Here is a 21,614-nt window from a genome sequence, read left to right on the forward strand (position 1 = left end):
CAACAAGTGGAGGACATCCACGTGTAAGAGGAAGAGTGAGAGGCGGGGAGCAGGAGGGGCAGGCTGGGGCCAGGCCAGGAGGGTCTGTGTTGTAGCTGGCGGCCCCTCACCAGCTCTCAGCACCACAGTCTCCACTGCCTGTCCAGGGAGAGGCTGTCCTCAGTGGGCGCAGGCACCATGGGTACCACCAGCCTGAGAATGGGCAGCTCAGGTGTGCAGGGCCTCGGGAGGCACACACAGCAGCCCAGGCCACGACCAGGAGGCAGGAGTCCACACGCACTACGTGGTCCCTAGACCCAGGTCTCTGCCAATTCGTGCACTGCAGGAAGCGCACTGGGGTTTTAGGTGGTCTCGGCTCATCATAAATTCCCCACTGAAAGTGACCTTGGGTGGCTCCAGCCAAGGTCTTCACAGGGAATGCCTGGTTCTCAAGAAGGATGACTAACAGTAGGGCTGTGTGTAGTACATGTTTTAAATGCCAACATCCCTAACTAGCAGGGGGGTACGAATCGAAGCTACAATGAGACATCATCTTGCCCCGTTTAAGATGGTGATTACCAAACAATGAAGTGTTGGCTGGGACATGAAGAAAAGGGAGCTCCCGCAACCTGTTGGTGGGAACGTAAACTGGACCATTATGGAGAACACGACGGAGGCTCCTCAAGAAACTGAAAACAGGTTCTGGTGTGTATCCAAGACCACAGAACTGGCCCAGACGCTGCAGGTCCACCGCAGCCCAGGACTGGACTGGACCTGGGTGCCCACCGGCAGAGGAGGGACAAAGGAAATGGAGCACAGGTACACTCGGGCGGATCATTCAGCTCTAAGAAGTAGGGCTGGAGGACAGCGAGTCGAGGAAGTAAGCCAGACAGACAGGTGTGGGAGCCTGTCCTCTCCCAGGTGGATGCTGGAAGAAGCCAGCCTGGGTGTCCAGCAGTGAGGACGAGAGGCTGGGAAGGGAGGAGAGGGAACGCAGGGCGGCAGATCACAGGTACCAGGAGTGAGTTCTGGGGCTCCCAGCACAGTAGGGGTGACGACAGTTCACCAGAACCTACTGTGCACTTCATGAGGAAGAGAGGAGAGGAGCCTGAAGGCTCCGCAGCAAGAGGTGACGGGGATCGGGGACAGAAAGGCTCATGGCCCTGATGTGACCAGTCCACGCTGGAGCCCCGTGTTGAAAAGGAGCACCCAAATGCACGAACATGCAGTTATCACATGCCAATAAAAATACTTAAGGCTGAGATTTACCAAAAATCTTCCTATTTGATCTTAAGAATCTCAATGGATGAATCTTCCTTGATTTCATTTCCAGTACTGCTTCAAGGTGTATGGGCTTAGCCTTAAAAAGAAACGTGATTTATCAAGTAACTCACAGCTCGCTGCATTTCCAATCATGGCTATAGCTCCCAGGACCATTTTTTAATGGATGAAAGTTCATGTTACATGCTATCAGGGAGTGATCTAACTCAAAATCAATTTACTTGTTGGATATTTTGTGTATTCCTCTCACTAACTGCTAATCAATACACAGAGCTAGCTCATAAATGAGTCTTTCAATAGTCTGTCCATCCTCCCATGCCTTGTCCACCACGGAGGCTTGTTTGTGACCCTGCACTGTGGGTGACGATGGCCTTCATTACCATGCTGCACGGTGCTGTAGCAATTAACTTGCAGGCTGACTCCTGCCCTGTCATTCAGCGTGAAGCGGTCAAACCATTACAAGAACACATTTTCCACTTCAAAAAGGTGGAGAGTATTTCACACTAAGGACTCCACTCTTCTTGTGCACCCGGATGAACTGACCTTGGACCCCAGCACATGTGATGCTTAACGCTGTCACCTAAGTGGTCAGAGGGAAAAATCCAGATTAGGATCAGAACCACAGCAAAGAGCTTCACAGCCGGCACCTCCCTGCTGCACTCAAGTCCGTTTTAGGCCATTTCTCTCCTCACACGAAACCTTCACAGCCACCACAGGTTCTCTGGAGGTGTCCGGCTCACAGGCAGGTCTCCTCCGGGACCTGGCTCCCCCTGGCTGCTCTCAGGCCCCTCACGGCAGTGTCCACGGTCCCCTGTCTCCTGTCCACGCGGCTCGCTCTGATGGAGGCACTGTGTGCAGGGAGCAGGCTGCTGGCTCAGGTCGGCCCAGGACCAGACTTCTCGGAAGACCCAGTCCTCATCTCATCTTTACTCCTGAACAGACTGTTGGTGTGAGGCACATTACTTATTCCTCTGAGGAACAATAGCCAAATGTGCGGAGCGCTAGCTGCTACTCCCCAGGTGACAGCGGAGCCCGCAGAATGCCCCAGAATGATGAAGCGAAGACGCCGGCGGAGTCATGGATGGTGCAGTCACCACACAACAGCACCGGGAGGCCCTGGCTCCCTCCTCCCTTCCCTCAACAAGTGTGGACACTGTGTGTGCCTGGCCAGGGTGAGAGCCAGGAGCAGGCGCCAGGTCAGACCCTGCACTCAGAAGGAGCAGGGAGGAAGGAAAGAAGCTGAAGGAGGAGGGCTCCCACCCAGCACCCTCTCACGGTGAGGTGAGGCCAGGAGAAGACTGCAACCCAGGCCACGGCCACAGGGGATCCAAAATGAGAGACAGCTACAAATACTAAAGAAGATTAAAGGCACCCAGGCATGGTCCCCAGAGGACGTGGAGGAGGAAAATCAGGACCTGCTGCGGTAGATTCCCCACTGGGCTGCCCAAAGGGCTTTTAAGAGGCCACCCTTCAAACTGAGTCCAAGGGAAGATGACCACGAATTTATCAGGCAGCACAAATGAGGTGAAAGCAGGAATGGCAATTCTGATATGTGAATGGCAGCCAAGACGAAAAGCATCTGAGTTCCATCTTCAAATGGCAAACAGCAGGGACAACAGATGGGAAGCTCATCAGCAGAGCCGCACAGCCAGATATAGCTACAGGGTGGCAGGGGCCGAGGACATGTGTAGAGAATGTCCACCACCTCTGCCCAAGGAGGGCCTCTGTCCTACAGCCAGTGAACAGTTCTTCTCCAATCCTACTAGGAAGGGAAGCATGGAGAGAGCCAGCCCAGGAGAGCAGCGGGCCTCTGCCTTCACCCACAGGTGCACCTAGTGGCACCCTGACACAGATGGAAAAGCACCTCTACAAGACAACCTGCAAGGAAGACCCCATCCTCCAGGAAACAAACAGCAGGACCAAACGCGGTTTCACAAGGACTAGGACCGTGCACAGGACATCCACAAGAACACTCCAGTCTCGACGGATGCACGCTTCAACTCCTCATCTCACTGATCATGAAAATAAAAGCAAAGACAAACTACCATCCTTAATAACACGGCCTTGGAAGGTGACCACGTGCCACGCAGTCAGGAGCGTGAGGTCCAGGAGCCTGTCTGGTGTCCTTTAAAGTCTCCCAGGTGCTGGGTGGCCATGTGTCCCCCACTTAGACAGTTGCTCCTCAGTCACTTACCACCTCCTGGACTCCTGGAGCCAAGTTTCCTCCATGCCAGGGTCCCTTGCCCTTCCCAGGTACCACCCAGCCCTGAGCCTGGTGGAGTCATTATCTGGGAGTGACCAGGTATGCTGTGAAGAGCAGCAGGAGGGCCTGAAATGGGACTGACACGGCTTCAGTGAGCACATGAGGGGTTCCACAGAAACGTCCTGTGCACACTGAGGACCGTGGTGGCGCTTCTCCAGCAGACAGGTGCTCTCGGAGCGAAGGCAGGTCCCGCCCCTGGTGTGGCTGTGTGCTGCAGTCGCCATCTGCTGCTCTCCTGCTCCCCAGACCCAACAAGGACACTGCCTCACCCATTCAGTGAGCACGGAGGTGGATATCTAGATCTTCGTGCCATGGGGATTTTCTAACTAAAGACTGTGGTTCTAGATGTTTTCTCTCAGGAAAAAAATGGACTGTCCAAACAGAAACCCTAGGAAAGGCCCTGTGTGTGCTTTTTTTTTTTTATTGATTGTTCAAAACATTACAGAGCTCATGATATATCGTCTTTCATACATTAGACTCAATTGGGTTTTGAACTCCCATTTTTACCCCAAATACAGATTGCAGAATCACAACTGTTACATACTCACATTTTTACCTAATGCCATATTAGTGACTGTTGTATTCTGCTTCCTTTCCTATCCCCTACTATCCCCCTCCCCTCCCCTCCCCTCCCATCTTCCCTCTCTACCTCCTCTGCTGTTGTTCAATTCTCTCCCCTTTCCCCCCCCTCCCCCTTGCCCCTCATAACCTCTTATAATTTTGTGTATCATTGAAGGTCTCCTACCATTTCCATATGCTTTCCCTTCTCTCTCCCTTTCTCTCCCCCCATTCGTCTTTGTTTACTGTAGTCTTTTCCTCATGCTCTTCCTTCCTGTTCTGTTCTTAGTTGCTCTCTTTATATCAAAGAAGACATTTGGCATTTGTTTTTTAGGGCTTGGCTAGCTTCACTTAGCATAATCTGCTCTAATGCCATCCATTTCCCTGAAAATTCTATGATTTTGTCATTTCTTAGTGCTGCATAATACTCCATTGTGTATAGATGCCACATTTTTTTTATCCATTCATCTATTGAAGGGCATCTAGGTTGGTTCCACAGTCTAGCTATTGTGAATTGTGCCCCTATAATCATTGATGTGGCCGTATCCATATAGTGCGCTCTTTTAAGGTCCTCAGGGAATAGTCCGAGAAGGGCGATAGCTGGGTCGAATGGTGGATCCATTCCCAGCTTTCCCAGGAATCTCCATACTGCTTTCCAAATTGGCCTCACCATTTTGCAGTCCCACCAGCAATGTACAAGTGTACCCTTTTCTCCACATCCTCGCCAGCACTTGTTGTTGTTTGACTTCATAATGGCTTCCAATCTTACTGGAGTGAGATGGTATCTTAGGGTGGTTTTGATTTGCATTTCTCTGACTGCTAGAGATGGTGAGCATTTTTTCATGTACTTGTTGATTGGTTGTATGTCCTCCTCTGAGAAGTGTCTGTTCAGGTCCTTGGCCCATTTGTTGATTGAGTTGTTTGTTATCTTATTGTTTAATTTTTTGAGTTCTTTGTACATTCTGGATATTAGGGCTCTATCTGAGGTGTGAGGAGTAAAAATTTTTTCCCATGATGTAGGCTCTCTATTTACCTCTTTTATTGTTTCTCTTGCTGAGAAAAAACTATTTAGTTTAAGTAAGTCCCATTTGTTGATTCTTGTTATTAACTCTTGGGCTATGGGCGTCCTATTAAGGAATTTGGAGCCTGACCCCACTATATGTAGATCGGAGCCAACTTTTTCTTCTATCAGATGCACCATCTCTGATTTGATATCTAGCTCCTTGATCCATTTTGAGTTAACTTTTGTGGATGGCGAGAGAAAGGGATTCAATTTCATTTTGTTGCATATGGATTTCCAGTTTTCCCAGCACCATTTGTTGAAGATGCTATCCTTCCTCCATTGCATGCTTTTAGCCCCTTTATCAAATATAAGATAGTTGTAACTTTGTGGATTAATCTCTGTGTCCTCTATTCTGTACCATTGGTCCACCCGCCTGTTTTGGTACTAGTACCATGCTGTTTTTGTTACTATTGCTCTGTAGTACAGTTTGAACTCTGGTATCGCTATACCTCCAGATTCACTCTTCCTGCTTAGAATTGCTTTTGCTATTCTGGGTCTTTTGTCTTTCCATATGAATTTCATGATTGCTTTATCTATTTCAACAAGAAATGCCGTTGGGATTTTGATTGGCATCGCATTAAACCTGTAGAGAACTTTGGGTAATATCGCCATTTTGATGATGTTGGTTCTGCCTATCCATGAACAGGGTACATTTTTCCATCTTCTGAGATCTTCTTCTATCTCTCTCTTTAGGGTTCTGTAGTTTTCATTGTATAAATCTTTCACCTCTTTTGTTAGGTTGATTCCCAAGTATCTTATTTTCTTTGAGGAGATTGTGAATGGGGTGGTTTTCCTTATTTCCATTTCAGAGGTTTTGTTGCTGATATACAGGAATGCCTTTGATTTATGCGTGTTGATTTTATAACCTGCTACTTTGCTGAATTCATTTATTAACTCTAGCAGCTTCTTTGTAGACCCTTTTGGGTCTGTTAGGTATGTTATCATGTCATCTGCAAATAGCGATAATTTAATTTCTTCTTTTCCTATTTTTATGCCTTTAATTTCTTTTGTCTGTCTAATTGCTCTGGCTAGTACTTCGAGAACTAAATTGAATAGAAGTGGTGATAGAGGGCATCCCTGTCTTGTTCCAGATTTTAGCGGGAATGCCTTCAGTTTTTCTCCATTTAGGATGATGCTAGCCTGAGGTTTAGCATAGATAGCTTTTACAATGTTGAGGTAAGTTCCTGTTATCCCTAGTTTTTCTAGTGTTTTGAACATAAAGGGATGCTGTACTTTGTCAAATGCTTTTTCTGCATCTATCGAGATGATCATATGGTTCTTGTCTTTAAGTCTGTTGATGTGGTGAATAGCATTTATTGATTTCCGTATATTGAACCAGCCTTGCATCCCAGGGATGAATCCTACTTGATCATGGTGCACAAGTTTTTTTATATGTTTTTGTATTCGATTCGCCAGAATTGTATTGAGAATTTTTGCATCCAAGTTCATTAGAGATATTGGTATGTAGTTTTCTTTCCTTGAAGTGTCTTTGTCTGGTTTTGGGATCAGAGTGATGTTGGCCTCATAGAATGAATTTGGAAGAGCTCCTTCTTTTTCTATTTCTTGATATAGCTTGAAAAGTATTGGTATTAATTCTTCTTTGAAGGTTTTGTAGAACTCTGCTGTATACCCATCCGGTCCAGGGCTTTTCTTGGTTAGTAGTCATTTGATGGCTTCTTCCATTTCTTCCTTTGTTATTGGTCTGTTTAAATTGTGTGTGTCTTCTTGTCTCAATCTGGGCAGATCATATGCCTTAAGAAATTTATCGATATCTTCACTATCTTCTATTTTATTGGAATAAATGGTTTCAAAATACTTTCTAATCACCTTCTGTATTTCTGTAGTGTCTGTTGTGATATTGCCTTTTTCATCCCGTATGTTAGTAATTTGAGTTCTCTCTCTCTTCTTCTCTTCGTTAGCATGGCTAAGGTCCTGACTATCTTATTTATTTTTTCAAAGAACCAACTTTTAGTTTTATCAATTTTTTCAATGGTTTTTTTGTTTCAATTTTGTTAATTTCTGCTCTGATTTTAATTATTTCTTGTCTTCTACTACATTTGCTGTTGTTTTGCTCTTCCTTTTCTAGGTTTTTGAGGTGTAGTGTGAGTTCATTTATTTTTTGGTTATTTCTTTTTTTGAGGAAAGAACTCCAATAAATGAATTTTCCTCTTAAAACTGCTTTTATTGTGTCCCATAGATTCCGGTATGTTGTGTCTGTATTATCATTTGTCTCTAAGAATTTTTTCATCTCCTCCTTTATGTCTTCTGTAACCCATTGATCATTCAGTAATATATTGTTTATTTTCCATGTGATGCAGGATTTTTCCTTCCTTCTTTTATCATTGATTTCCAGTTTCATTCCATTATGATCAGATATGGTGTATGGTATTATCTCCACACCTTTATATTTACTAAGAGTTGCCCTATGGCATAATATATGATCTATCTTTGAGTAAGATCCATGTGCTGCTGAGAAGAACATGTATCCACTTGATGATGGTTGATATATTCTATATATGTCGGTTAAGTCTAGGTTATTGATTGTGTCATTGAGTTCTATAGTTTCTTTATTCAGCTTTTGTCTGGAGGATCTGTCTAATGGCGAGAGCGGTGTGTTGAAGTCACCCATAATTATTGTGTTGTGGTCTATTTGACTCTTGAACTTGAGGAGAGTTTGTTTTATGAACGTTGCAGCTCCATTGTTTGATACATACAAATTGATAATTGTTATGTCTTGTTGGTGGATGGTTCCTTTTAACAGTATATAGTGTCCTTCTTTATACTTCTTGATTAACTTAGGTTTGAAGTTGATTTTATTCGATATGAGTATGGCCACTCCTGCTTGCTTCCGAGGGCCATGTGAGTGGTATGATTTTTCCCAACCTTTTACCTTCAGCCTGTGTATGTCTTTTCCTATCATATGAGTCTCCTGAAGGCAGCATATTGTTGGATTTGGTTTTTTGATCCAGGTAACTAACCTATGTCTCTTGATTAGTGAGTTTAGGCCATTAACATTTAAGGTTACAATTGAGATATGATTTGTACTTCCAGTCATGATTCTTTATTTATTTATTTTAGTTTGGCTGGTTTTACTTTTTGGGTATTTTCCTCCCCCTTTATTGAGACACCTCCTGCTGTTAGTTTTGGGCACTATTTTTCAATTCCTCTTCTTGTAGTGTTTTGCTCAAAATGCTTTGCAGTGCTGGTTTTCTGGCTGCAAATTCTTTTAGCTTTTGTTTATCGTGAAAGATTTTAATTTCATTGTCAAATCTGAAGCTTAATTTTGCTGGATACAGTATTCTTGGTTGGAATCCATTATTTTTCAGCATTTGAAATACATTGTTCCAGGATCTTCTCGCTTTCAAAGTCTGTGATGAGAAATCAGTCGTTAACCTAATTGGTTTACCCCTGAATGTAATCTGCCTCTTTTCTCTCGTAGCTTTTAATATTCTCTCCTTGTTCTGTACGTTGTCTATCTTCATAATTATATGTCTTGGAGTTGGTCTATTATGGTTTTGAATGTTTGGGGTCCTGTAGGCTTCCAAGATTTGGCAATCCATTTCATCTTTCATCTCTGGGAAGTTTTCTAGAATTATTTCATTTAATATGCTGTCCATTCCTTTGGTTTGAGTCTCTGTGCCTTCTTCTATCCCGATGACCCTCAAATTTGGTTTTTTTATGACATCCCATATCTCTTGAATAGATTGCTTGTGGGATTTAAGCATCTTTTCTGTGTTGACTATATTCTTTTCAAGTTGATAAACCTTGTCTTCATTATCTGATGTTCTGACTTCTACTTGATCAAGTCTGTTTGTAATATTCTCGTTTGAGTTTTTAATTTGGTTTATATTTTCCTGCAATTCTAGGATTATTGTTTGATTTTTTTAAGATCTCTATCTCCTGGTAGAGCTCATTCTTTGCCATTTGAATTTGTTTGTTTAATTCGTTTTCAAAATATACTTTTATTTCTTGGACTTGGTGTCTCATGTCTTCCCTAATATTCCTTTCCATTCGAGTTAGGTAGGCCTTGAGTTCTTTCCCTATCCCTGCTTCTGATGTTTCTATGTCCTCCTGTAGAATTAAGTTGTCCTGTATTGTTTGTACTCCTTTTTTCCCTATTTTCTCATGTTGTCCACTTTACTTTCCAGCTCTATTTGATTGCCGTGTTTCTGCTCTCTTCTATAGATTTGTTTTGGTTCTGTATTACTCTGTTGTTTCTTCTCTGTGTTGTTAAACTGTGCCTGCTAACGTGGATTCTGCTGGGAAGGAATTCCGACGGCCGAGCTCCAGTGACGTCACTACTCTGCTATGACGGGCCCCAGGCTCCTTGCTGGGGTGTCCTAATGGGGCTGTGTGACTGGACTGTCTCTGTTTGGTTTCAGTTCCCCATCGAGGCAGGCGGGCAGTCTCCAGCCGCCCAGTATCTCAGGCAGCGGGCGGGTGAACGGTCGCCGGCGGGGGGAGTGGACTTCAGCCGCCCAGTCGCGCGGGCAGCGGGCTGGCTGTCGCCAGTGGGCGGGCGATCTCTAGGTACCCCGTCCTGCAGTCGGTAGCCGGCGGGCGGGCGTTCCCCTACTGCCCAGTTACGCAGGCAGTGGGTGAACTGTCGCCGGTGGGCTTGCGGTTTCCAGCCGCCCAGTCACGAGGGCCTGGCCTCTAGTCCCCTAGTTTCTCCTGCTAGTCTTGGTTTCTCCTGCTAGACCAGATTTCCCCTGAGTGATGGCTCTCGGCAGTTCAAACTGTACTCTGGGCCTGCCGTTTGTTGGGTGTGGAGGGTGTCTATTGGGGACCCCGGCACTCTATTGTTTTGTTCCCGTTGTGGGGGATAGAACTGTACCGCTTCCTTTCCCCTCTGAAATCCCGTACTCAGTCCGGGGGTCAGTGCGGACTCATCCAGCAGGATTCCACAGAATTGCAGCCACTTTCCTCCCTGCTTGCTAATTAATTACTTCTCTGTGGCGCCCCGCCTTCTGTAGCCATGGGGAAGGCCGGGCGAATCAGTCAGCCCGGATCCCCGGGGTCGCACAATTGGCTATTGGGATCCCTGGCACTCTATCGTTTGTTTTTTTCTGCTTGCCCCTCCCCCAGCGCTGGCTAGACAGGTTTCGTTTTGGCTGCTGATGGGAGGGGGAGTTGAAGATCAGGTGTCTCTAGTTTTCCCCTAGTCTTTATGCGGGCTCACTCTGATACTCCCTCCCCCGGAAAGCCTAGGAGAGCCTAGGAGACACAGACCTGTTTTATTGTTGCAGTCTGTCGGAGAGTGGCGGTGGATACTTCAGCTCTCCAAGATGGTGGCCGCTGATTGCCTTGGTGGAGTTTCCGTTGTGGGGGACGGGACTGTATCGCTTCTTTCCCCGTCTGAAATCCCGTACTCAGCCCGGGGGTCAGTGCGGGCTTGGCTGGCGGGGTTCCACCGAAGGGCAGCCACTTTCCTCCCTGCTTGCTAATTAATCACTTCTCTGTGGCGCCCCGCCTTCTGTAGCCGCGGGGCAGGCCGGGCCAATCAGTCAGCCCGGATCCCCGGGGTCGCACAATTGGCTATTGGGATCCCTGGCACTCTATCGTTTTGATTTTTTCTGCTTGCCCTTCCCCCAAGGCTGGCTAGACAGGTTTCGTTTTGGCTGCTGATGGGAGGGGGGGGGTTGAAGGTCAGGTGCCTCTAGTTTTCCCCTAGTCTTTATGCCGGCTCTCTCTGATACTCCCTCCCCGGGAAAGCCTAGGAGGGGTTTTATGCAGACTCCCCGATGTATGGGGGATGGGCTGAGTGACACAGACCTGTTTTATTGTTGCAGTCTGTCGGAGAGTGGTGGTGGATACTTCAGCTCTCCAAGATGGTGGCCGCTGATTGCCTTGGAGGGGTTTCCATTGTGGGGGACAGGACTGTATCGCTTCCTTCCCCATCTGAAATCCCGTACTCAGCCCGGGGGTCAGTGCGGGCTTGGCTGGCGGGGTTCCACCGAAGGGCAGCCACTTTCCTCCCTGCTTGCTAATTAATTGCTTCTCTGCGGCGTCCCGCCTTCTGTTGCCGTGGGGCAGGTCGGGCGAATCCCCCTGTGTGTGCTTTTAACATGAAAAACGGTGCAGCGGTGAGACGCCCGGCAGCCCTGCTCGCCTGCTGTGTCTGTCTGGGCTGCTTTTCTCCACCTGCAGGACGGGGCTGCTGTAGTCACAACTCCTGTGGCAGCATGTGTGAGACAGAGAGAGGGAGCACATGTCTGAATGCTGCCTGCTTCAAGCAACTGTACGGTGAGGTCCTTCTGCCTGTCCTGCAGTGGGGAGACTTCTTGACCTCCGCCTGCACAGAGGTCTAAAGATGCAGGATTTCCCAAAGGAGCCATGGAAGAAAATCTTGGCATGCCTCTTGGTGACAAGCAATGTGGCCTTCTCTCATGGGTCGGGATACAGAGGAGCAAGAAGTCTCTTCCTCACAGACAGCTGACCTTCTGGAGCTTCCCACCAGGAAGACTGGGTGCTTGCTAGACACAACCCAGCTTGATAATGTGACTGCGGTGGGGGGCCACCCTAGACCCTAGAGCGACCCTAGACTGTGCCTACCTGGCTCGGCTGGAAGGATCCAGAGGCTGTGGGTAGGCTCTGGGGAGGTTTGCGAGCTCCTGTGCCATCACACGCTGGGTGTAGTCATCTTGCCACGTGAAGCCTGTAGGGACAGGGGGGAAACTGAGTTACTGATTCAGAAGTTTGGCCATGCTTCTGCCTGCGCCACATCTGGATGGCTCCCTCACACTGCTGACACCACATACAAGCTGGGGACCCCCCGCTGCCCTTACTAGTCAGGTCTTCTTCACAGAGTCCAACTCTCTCTGACACTTTTCCCATTGTTTTCAACAAGCACCATGGTGCTGGCTATGGCTGAAGCAAGACCCTTAAGCCATGTGATGTCAGTCCCAAGGGGGACCCTGTTTCCCTCCGAGGTCTTGGGCCCAACAAGAGATGCTTCCCCTCCACAAAGGGCATGTTGTTGTCCATGCTTACTGCCATCTTGGCCATTTGTCCTCCTTGACCCCATGCTGCTTGGGAGCAAGCGCTCAGGTGGAACAAGGGGTGTTGCTCCAGGAGAGCGACTGCCATGGGGCTTGATGCACTGCCTCTGGGAACCAGTGACACTGTATTTACACTCAAATGTTATGACAAAGAGACTTACAACAAGGGCAAAGCAGTTGTGAAGGCAAAATCCATGTGATTATGCATTAATTACATGCACTGTGGATCACATGATAATTAGGCTCAGAATTACCAAATAACTCCTAAGAATAATTATTATGCAATTTGTACATTTTAGATCTTATGGTAACACTTTCGCACTTAGAACTACCCCATGCAATTATCCATAATTATCTAATCACTAAATATCATGTAATTACAGAGGTATATTTTTATGCCCTGTACAAAACACATTGCTAAAATCTTCAAATCAGAATGGCTCTGTGCGTGTGTGTGCTGCAAGTCCAGAACACACACTCTAGATGGAATCGAAAGACAGCTCAGTAGACGTCATCGGCCTTCAAGAACACACTTAGATATTTTTTAAATGCAAATCTAAATTGTTTTAAGTTTACACATGGCAATCCAAACAGAGGCCACAGTCCTAAGTCCCAGAAGGCCCAGCGGCATCACTACCAAGGCAGGTGGCCTTCTGCTTGTGCTAAGTAGCTGTCTTTGGAGTGTGACACACAGAGTCTGGGTCACTGTAGGGACAGTGACCCACAATCACTGCTGCACACACTCCAGTGTGGCTGTACTTGACTGAAAGCAAACCCACCCTCTAGTGAAAGCAACTGAAGAGAACCCCTGCAGAAGGCATCGTCCACGGCTCTGCTTCACCCACCCTGGGGCATCTCCAATGAAGAGTGCTTTTGCAAGCTGAAACAACATCTAGCCCTTTGGATTTAGAAAATAAGCACATTTTAAGTATGGCATTCCCCAAGGATAGCCATAATATTAATATTTATCAGGAAGCAAAATCAAGGGCATGAAAGGGAATTTCCAGGAAAACAATTTTATTTATAAAATTAGGCAACTGAAATTCAGGTATCTAAAGAGCATGGAAGCCTGAGCTATGTTGAGGCTCCATTGCTAGAACAACTGCTGGTCAGACAGAAAGGACGTATGTGGGAGTGCAAGGAGGGCCCAGGACCCTAACCCTGGGAGGAGGAGGAACCATGCTCTTGGGTGAAAAATGAGGTAAGGCAAAGACCTGGGTGCTTCAGCATCCCCATGAACTGCTCTCTAGGCGTAAGTGTGAGAGGCATCCCACCCCACTGGGTGACGTCAAGGGAGGCAGAGTAATGAGCTGTGACCTGGCCCACAGAGTTAAGGAGACCCCAGGGGTGGAAATTCCCACCCTGCCCTCAGGTGTCCACAGAGGTGAGTGAGCCTGGGCTTCTACCTCCCAGCACCCATGCTCTCCCTGGCCGGGCAGTGCCAGGAAAAGCTGTCAGAACACCACATTTGCATGAGTTTCAAAGTCTTATAATATACAAAAATGACCAGTTTCAATTGAAAATTATTGCTTACAAGAAGAACCAAGAATACCTCAAACTGAAAGAACACAGAGAATCAAGAGATACCAGCCCTGGGATGAAAGGTGTGAGACCCCCTGGTGCCATGATGAAACTGCTTCCTACGGCACTGTGCACATACCTGAGACAGACCAAAAGCAGGCATCCCGCCAACACAGGTGGTATAAAGAAGACCCAGGTGGGAGTCTTATGACTGGGGAGTACAATAAGAAACACAATGTTCTACAGAAAGAGGGAAGAGTCAGACATGGAGACAGAACAACACAAATCCTCCAGTTTCAGCCACAGAGAGCAAACAGTCCAGAAAATGAGCAGAGGCTCAGAACTCTGAGGCCGTGACCAAAGATCTGCCATTCATGCTGCAAATGCCTCAAAAGTAGAGGAGAAAGAAGGCAGGGCCAAAAGAAACTCGGAAAAATAATGGCTGAAAACCTCTCAGTTCTGACAAAAGACAAAAACTTAAAACTTCAAGAAGCTGAATACATCCCAAACAGGATAATCCTAATTCTTCTCCAAGATTCATTATGATTTAATTTCTGATGACCTCAAAGAAAAAGTCTTGACAAAGACACAAAACATGATGCCTTCTTTACATGCAAATCATGATTCATACGACAGAGGATTTCTCATCAGAAACCCTGGAAGTCACAGGAAATAGCAGATTTTCAAGTGCTAAAGAACAAGAAGAGTCAACCCAAAATCCATGTATGTACCCATCCATGCAGCCCATGAGAATATCCTTCAGGAATGAGAAAGAAACCGTCAAGCTCTCCAATCCACACAGCCAGGGAAAGCCCTCAGGAATGAGGAGACATTAGATGATCTTAAATAAAGGAAAGAGAAGAGCTAAATGAACTACTCTAAACAGAAAGGAGATGATGAAAGCAGTCCCCTACGAATCCGGAAAGAACAGGGCAGGCAACAACACCGGTAAATACAGGTGCCTCCTCCTCTTGAGTTCCAGTGTGAGCACGGTTTCCCCCGAGTATTTACCCATCATATACACATGAAGACCAGTAAACTGTGTTCATTTAACTGGTAAAACAGACAAGCTATGGTAAGCTGTGTATATATGTAATTATATATCTACACTAAGAAAGATATCAGGATATCAAAAACATCAATTCAAAAGCATAGCTGAAAAATTAAAATGGATTTCCCAAATGCTAAAATAACTTAAAGGGAGGGAAGAAAATACAGAGAAGTAAAAACTAAGAAACAAAAAATCAAACATTTAAGTTCTAGTATATCAAGGACTAGATTGAATGTCAATACACCAATGAAAACAGGCATTGGCTGAGAGGACTTTAAAACTACTCAACTATGTTACCTGTTAAACTAACTTCAAATATAACAACATAGGAAGAATGAAAGTAAAAATATGGGAAAAATACATCATGCAGGCATTAAAGAGCAGCAGCAATGTGTACTTTAATATCAGATAAATGAATCATCAGAGAAAATAAAATTGAGAGAGACAGAGGAAAATTACATAGTGATAGAAGGGTTAATCCACCAAGATGCAGCAGTCCTAAACATGCATGCACCAAATGTCAGAGCAGCAACATATGTGGAGCAGAAGCTGATCAAACTAAAGAAGAAACAGAAAATTCCACAGTTGGAGCTGTTAGTTTCACATCAATTTCTCAGCAAATGATTAAAAACCATTTAAATAGAAAACCAGCAAATACAGACAAGAACTCATGAGTGCCACTGGGCAACAAGGCCCAGTGAGCACTGGTGGAGCACGACCCAGCCACAGCGGAACGCATCCTATCAGCCACCCATGCAGCATGGGCCAGGAACACATCCCAGTCAGCACACAGGCCTCAGCAGCAGGGAAGGAACAGGACCATTCAGAGAGTGTTCCTAACACTGCAGAGGCCTGCTGGTAATCAGCCTCAGAAAAATCATGGGAAATCTCCAGACGCCCAGAAAGCGAACAACATATCTCTAAGCTATCCTGGACCAAAGGGAATCCAAGGTGGTAAAGCACACTGTACTAGATGAAGCCAAAGTGCAGCAAGATCCCAACATTACGGCTCACAGTTAAAGCAGAGCTGTGAGGGGCATGTTTAGCACTGAAGGCTTATGTTAGGCAAAGAGAGGACGCAAATCAGCAATCTACATTCCAGTCAAGAATCTACATGAAGAACAGTAAAATAAACCCAAAGAATGTAGAAGGAAGAGAATGATAGGTCAATGAAATTTAAAAATATATATATTTTTTGGTTGTAGTTGGACATGATATCTTTATTTTGTTTATTTATTTTTATGTGGTGCTGAGGATTGAACCCAGGGTCTCGCACGTGCTAGGCAAGTGCTCTACCACTGAGCCACAACCCCAGCCCTAGTCAATGAAATTTAAATTAGAAAAAGACAGAGAAAAATGTCACAATAAGAACTAGTTCTGTGAAAAGATCAGTAAAACTGACAAACTTATAGCAAGAAAAAGAAAAAGATATAACAAATTGCCAATATAAGTAATAAAACAGGGAATATCACTGTAGACATCGAAAGGATAATAAGAGAATCAACAACTTTACACACATAAACTTTTGACAACATTGGTGAAATGGTGGAGGCCTAGAAAAATATAAACTACCATAATTAATCAAACTCAAGACAGAGAGTTTAATAACCTGTAACTATTAAGGAACTGGACTTCAGAATTTAAAACCTCCCCACAAAATAGACATGCAGGCCCAGATAGAGAATTTGGAAGAATTCTACCAAACGTCTAAAGAAGAATTAACATAAATTCCACATAATCTCTTCCAGAAAACAGAAGAGGAGGAAACAGTTTCCACTCTGTTTCATGTAGCCACTACCAATCTGATATCAAAGGCAGACCATGACAGTACAGGAAAAGAAGCCTGCAGACCAATATCCCTCATGAGTGTAGATGCAAACAACCTTTAAAAACACGAGCAAATAACATCTGGCAAGATATGAAGATGATCATTCACCACAGGGTTTATTTCCACATAAAAGGAGAGGCTGGTTCACTATTCAGAAATAAAATCAGTGTAATCTACAATATTAATAGGCCAAAGAAGAATAAAAATCAAACCATCATAACAATCAAGGCAGAAAAAGCAACTGAAAAATGTAATGCCCATTTAACATTAAAACTGTCAGAAAAAAAAGGAATCAAGGATAACTAAAATTGATAACAAGTGGACAATGATTTGCCCTGAAAACCCCTGAAGCTAAAGCCAGCCACACGGAAGGTTCTGTACTGGGGATTTGGAACAAAGAAAGATGTCCACTCTCACCACCTTGTTCAACAGAGTGCTAAGAATTCCAACTAGTGCAAGGGGAAAATAAGGGCAATAAAACATGCATATCAGAAAACTGTACCTATTTCCAGATGACATGGCTGTCTACATGGAAAATCCCAAGGAATCTACAAAAGAAAGAAAGAAAGAAAAACCTCCTAGAACTAATAAGTTCATTTCCTACATACATACAAAGAGAACTGACATTAAATACTATTTATAGTCGCTTGAAAGTTTAAATACTTAGGAATGAATCTAACTAAACATGTATAGGACTTGTAGACTGGAAATTACATAATGGGATGAAAGAAATCAAAGATCTAAATAAATGACAGATAAACCATGTTCATAGATCGAAAGTCTCAATGTAAAATTATGATAATTCTCCCCAAATTGATACACTGTAAAGGTTTGACATAATTCTGGTACAAATTTCAGCAAGATTCTTTGTAGGTACAGACAAGCAATTTATATGGAATAACAAATTAACTAAAGTCACTAAAACTGCTTGAGAAAACAGAAATATAGCAATAGAATCATTGCACATCATTTCAAATCTTATTCCATCAGTACAGTAGCCTCGACTATGTAGTATGGGTGGAGAAACAGACAAATAAATCAATAAAGTATAATTAAAAGCCCAAAGAGTACTTCCTTGGTGGTCAGGACATCCTGGAGGTGACTGAGACATTAGTGCAAGAACCTCTCAAAAGGGGGGACGAGCATCTATTCAGAAACATGAGAGCCTGCCCAGAAGCCTGGGATGGGGAGTGCAAGAAACCTCCAGAGGTGGGGGTGAGTGTCTCAATAAAGACTCTAATGTGGAGAAAGGGATGCCAGCAGGGAAAGACCCCAGATAACCTCCAGGTCTTATGTTAAAATAGTGTAAAGACAGTCCTAGGACAAAGGGAAATAGAAGCCACAGATGATAAAATACTGTTGTTGTTTTTTTAAAAAGAATTTTAATATTTATTTTTTAGTTTTCGGCAGACACAAAATCTTTGTTTGTATGTGGTGCTGAGGATCGAACCCGGGCCGCATGCATGCCAGGTGAGCACGCTACCGCTTGAGCCACATCCCCAGCCCAAAATACTGTTGTTTTATTTGAACTCACTGAGCACAAGAATCTCCAGGGAAAATTCTAGGCCTACGGATAGGGAAGAAAATGGAAAGCACAGATCCTACCCAGATCTGAGTCATATTGTAAAAGTGTGCAACAGACTCTATTTTAATTTCTAAGAGCTTATATCTGATAGTTCTTTTGTCTCCTACCCATTGGGATTTAATATTTGGTAAAAAGGTACAAAATCTTTGTTTCCTGTCTGTTTTGTGTGTTTCTGTGCACATCTTGTATTGTATGTTGTGTTTACATATGTGCTTGTGTTTATAATATTACATGGTACCAAAATTAGCATATAGATAAATGAGCACTCATAAATTTAAAAAATGGATCCAAATGCCTTTCAATTCACATAACTGAAATTGATTAAATAGATATGAATAAAGATGTCTTTAACATTACTAACCAAAGTTTTTAGATAGCCAACCAATCAAGACAGTATTGATTTCTATAAAATATTTAAAGTTCAATGTCTATTACTTCTAAGGAATTTTCTTTGTAAGAAATAACTGACTTAAAGTGTTAAATAGACTTATTAGATACCTTGGTTTCATGGGTAACATAAGCTGGATATGAGTAAATTAATTTTAACATAAATGTGATTAATCTCCATAAATATGTTTGTGAGAAGAGACATCTGATTAATTTGCAAAGCAAAACAACTAAAACATCAACTAAGTATAAATTCAAGTACACTTGGTTTCTTCAATTCCACAAGGTAACTTATATTAGGGTCTATTAAATGTGTTTTTATAAATTAGTAAATGAAAAAAAAATTTAAGATTGCTTGTTTCTGGGTCTTATCCTAAAAAAACAAGGTTACTAAGAGTTAAAATGCTGACAGGTATAATTTAATATACAAAGAATCAAGTTTAAGGTGTGTTTCAACTAAAGTACTGTAAAAAGGTTTGAAAGAGACTAATTTGTCTAAATTCATAAATTTCATAAGGATTTTTTCAGAATATAACCTTTAATATGCTAATTTTCTATGTTGAAAAACAATAAGGGTTCCTTTAAACACTGATCTGCTCTTACCTATCAAGGTGATTTCTGATATCTTCTAAGTTTTATTACTTAGGAAAACTAAGTCTTGAAGGAATTATGGTTTGTACCTGTTTCAAACTCTACTAAATGATTACTTCATAAATGTACGTAGCTGTCATGTATACTTATGTATACACCTGAGAACAGTTTTAGCCTGTTAAGTTCTAATGTAAATTTAAACATAGTTAATGGACACCTATGTAGCTGTGACACTAACCATTACTGGCTTCTCTACATATCAGATACTGCCACAGTCTGACTGGGCACAAAATAACTGAGCCGCCACAAAGCCTTGTAGGTTCAAACAGCAACTCTTTATTCCTGAACTCTTACCGGCACTCTACACACACTTCCCAGGAACACACTCCCTCCACCAGGCTCCGCGCCAATTCTCCTGGAACCCCGTGAGAACTCCAGAGGAACTCCAAAGTAGCAGGCACCCGAGGCAGCAGGATCTGCCCTAATCCCAGCAGGATCCGCCCTAATCCCAGAGCCAGGTCACCTTTCAACCATCCCCTCTAGCAAAATGCCAGGCGTCATTCGGACTAAACTGTGGCTCTCAACAAGATACATTCATGTTCTTCAAGTATACCACCCTTTAAAAATGTACAGCTTAATACGAGAGCACTTTCACCAAGTTGGTGTTCTTCAAACAAAAACTGTCTGTGGCAATAGTCTTCTTCAGCTGTATATAGAAATAAGCAATCTGGTTGGTATTTATGTCATTTGATGTTTTGTAACTAGATAAAGGTAACCTGTTGTATCACAATTCAACCTGGCAACTTGGTTTTCATCAAGACCTGGGGAGAAGGCAAGCTTCAACTGACCTGAAAAGGACCTTATCAAGTAGCCCCTGATCACTGGGTGGCTAACTTAGCTGTTAAAAGAGAACTCATTTCAAAGGGTGGTCTCCAACTCAAAAAGTCACCATGGCTAAAATGGACGGCAATACCAAAGGATAAAAGAACAAAAATGAAAATGAGACCAAAAGGTATAAAATGGGGGACTTGTGAGAAACAGAAAGTTCAGTGGTCCCTTCTTAGCATATAACACTTAGACTAATTGCTCAAGAAGTGGGCTCAGCACTCTTGATGCTCAAGCAGTGTGTTTTAATTATAGTCCTTCCCTTTGCCCTCCCCAGTTTTAAGCCACTTGCCTAGATTATAACCCCAAGCTCCTCCTATCAGAGCAGGGGACAGTGCTACATGAGGGATAAAGCAGGCCGACTGCCACCCAAACATGCTTGCTTGCCAGACTTTGCTAAGTTGCACACCTTCTGCAAAGTGAAGTTTGCCTTGCCCAGCTGCTTCCAACCCAAGGTTGACTCCCTGAGGCACCTGGGTATTCTAACAGAATGGAAGGAGGTCTCCTGTGGGGGTGTGCATATGAGCTACGCAGCACATTTCCACTGGGCCCCTCCTGCCGGCGGGCGTGCTCAGCCACTTGGTGTGCGTGTGTGTTGAGGAGGTCGGGGAGCTGAGCCCACTTCCTGAGCAACGGCAGAGCCGCTCCACCTCAGGAGTGCCAGACCGCCTGCACTGGTGGTCGGACTGCACATAGTGGATGAAATGCGGACCAGGTGGGGAAGACAGGTTTGTCAGGCATTCCTCTCTCTGACCTGTGAAGATCTGGGTCCTGCTCCCCTCGGGAAATCCTATTTGATGGCGACATAGCGGAGTAAGGAAGGGCAGGCGTAGCCAGACTGGTGAAGGCCCCTGGCGGAAGCCCCTGCTCACAGTGGGTCGGGCTCACCAGAGGACCAGGAGGGGGAGATTCATGAGGAAGGAGATGGGAGACACAGCCAGGCATGCTCAGGAGCCAGAGCAGCACAGAGTGTGGAGAGTGTGTGCGTCCCTGTGGGAAGGTGGGCAGAGAAGCACAGGCATCCTTGGGGCCTCAAATCAGCATGGGAACCTCGAAGGGAGAATGCAGGCCGGCAAGAGGGTGTTACACAGGTAACAGACACTGGCCACCACCTGGGAGTGTCCCAGGACCACAGATCAGTGAGGAAACCTAGCCACAAAGGGGCTGCAGGTGGAGAGGCTGGGGAGAGGAGCAACCTGATTTGCAGGAGGCTCATCTGGGGATCGAGCAGCAGCACCATTTTACCCCGTGACCAACAGGGGAGGGCTCAGAGGAAGGAGCCCCAGAATCTCACCCTTGCCCTCCGAGTCCATTGAGCCCACTGGTCCTGCCATAAAGATGCTAATAGGAAGTCGGGGTCAATTTGAGCTGAGGAGTGTGATCAGAACTCAAGACTCAGACATTTGGAAGCTGGGGGGATGTGTCTGGGCTCCAGGTCAGGACAGCGGCTCAGAGGAACCCGAGGCAATGACTGCTTAGGAGGAACTGGCTCCTGGGGTGCAGATGGGCACTGAGCTTGGTGCCAGCCATGAATCGCCATCATCTACCTCATCTACCATCATCTACTTCCTCTGCCCCTTCTGTTCCTGGCAGACAGGATCTTACGACAAGGCACAGGGTA

The 21,614-nt window shown here is 44.9% G+C and overlaps 1 protein-coding gene across 1 annotated transcript in view; it reads right to left on the minus strand.

The window, feature by feature from the left end:
• PTPRN2 (protein tyrosine phosphatase receptor type N2) overlaps positions 1 to 21,614 on the minus strand; it is a 944,635-nt gene that overhangs the window by 610,201 nt on the left and 312,820 nt on the right. Inside the window, exon 4 of the mRNA XM_081285260.1 lies at positions 11,700 to 11,802. Within this exon, the coding sequence (XP_081141386.1) occupies positions 11,700 to 11,802 (103 nt within the window). The remainder of the gene's footprint in view (positions 1 to 11,699; positions 11,803 to 21,614) is intronic.

Source organism: Spermophilus citellus, assembly GCF_964194105.1.
Source record: "Spermophilus citellus genome assembly, chromosome: 3".
Lineage (NCBI taxonomy): Eukaryota > Metazoa > Chordata > Mammalia > Rodentia > Sciuridae > Spermophilus > Spermophilus citellus.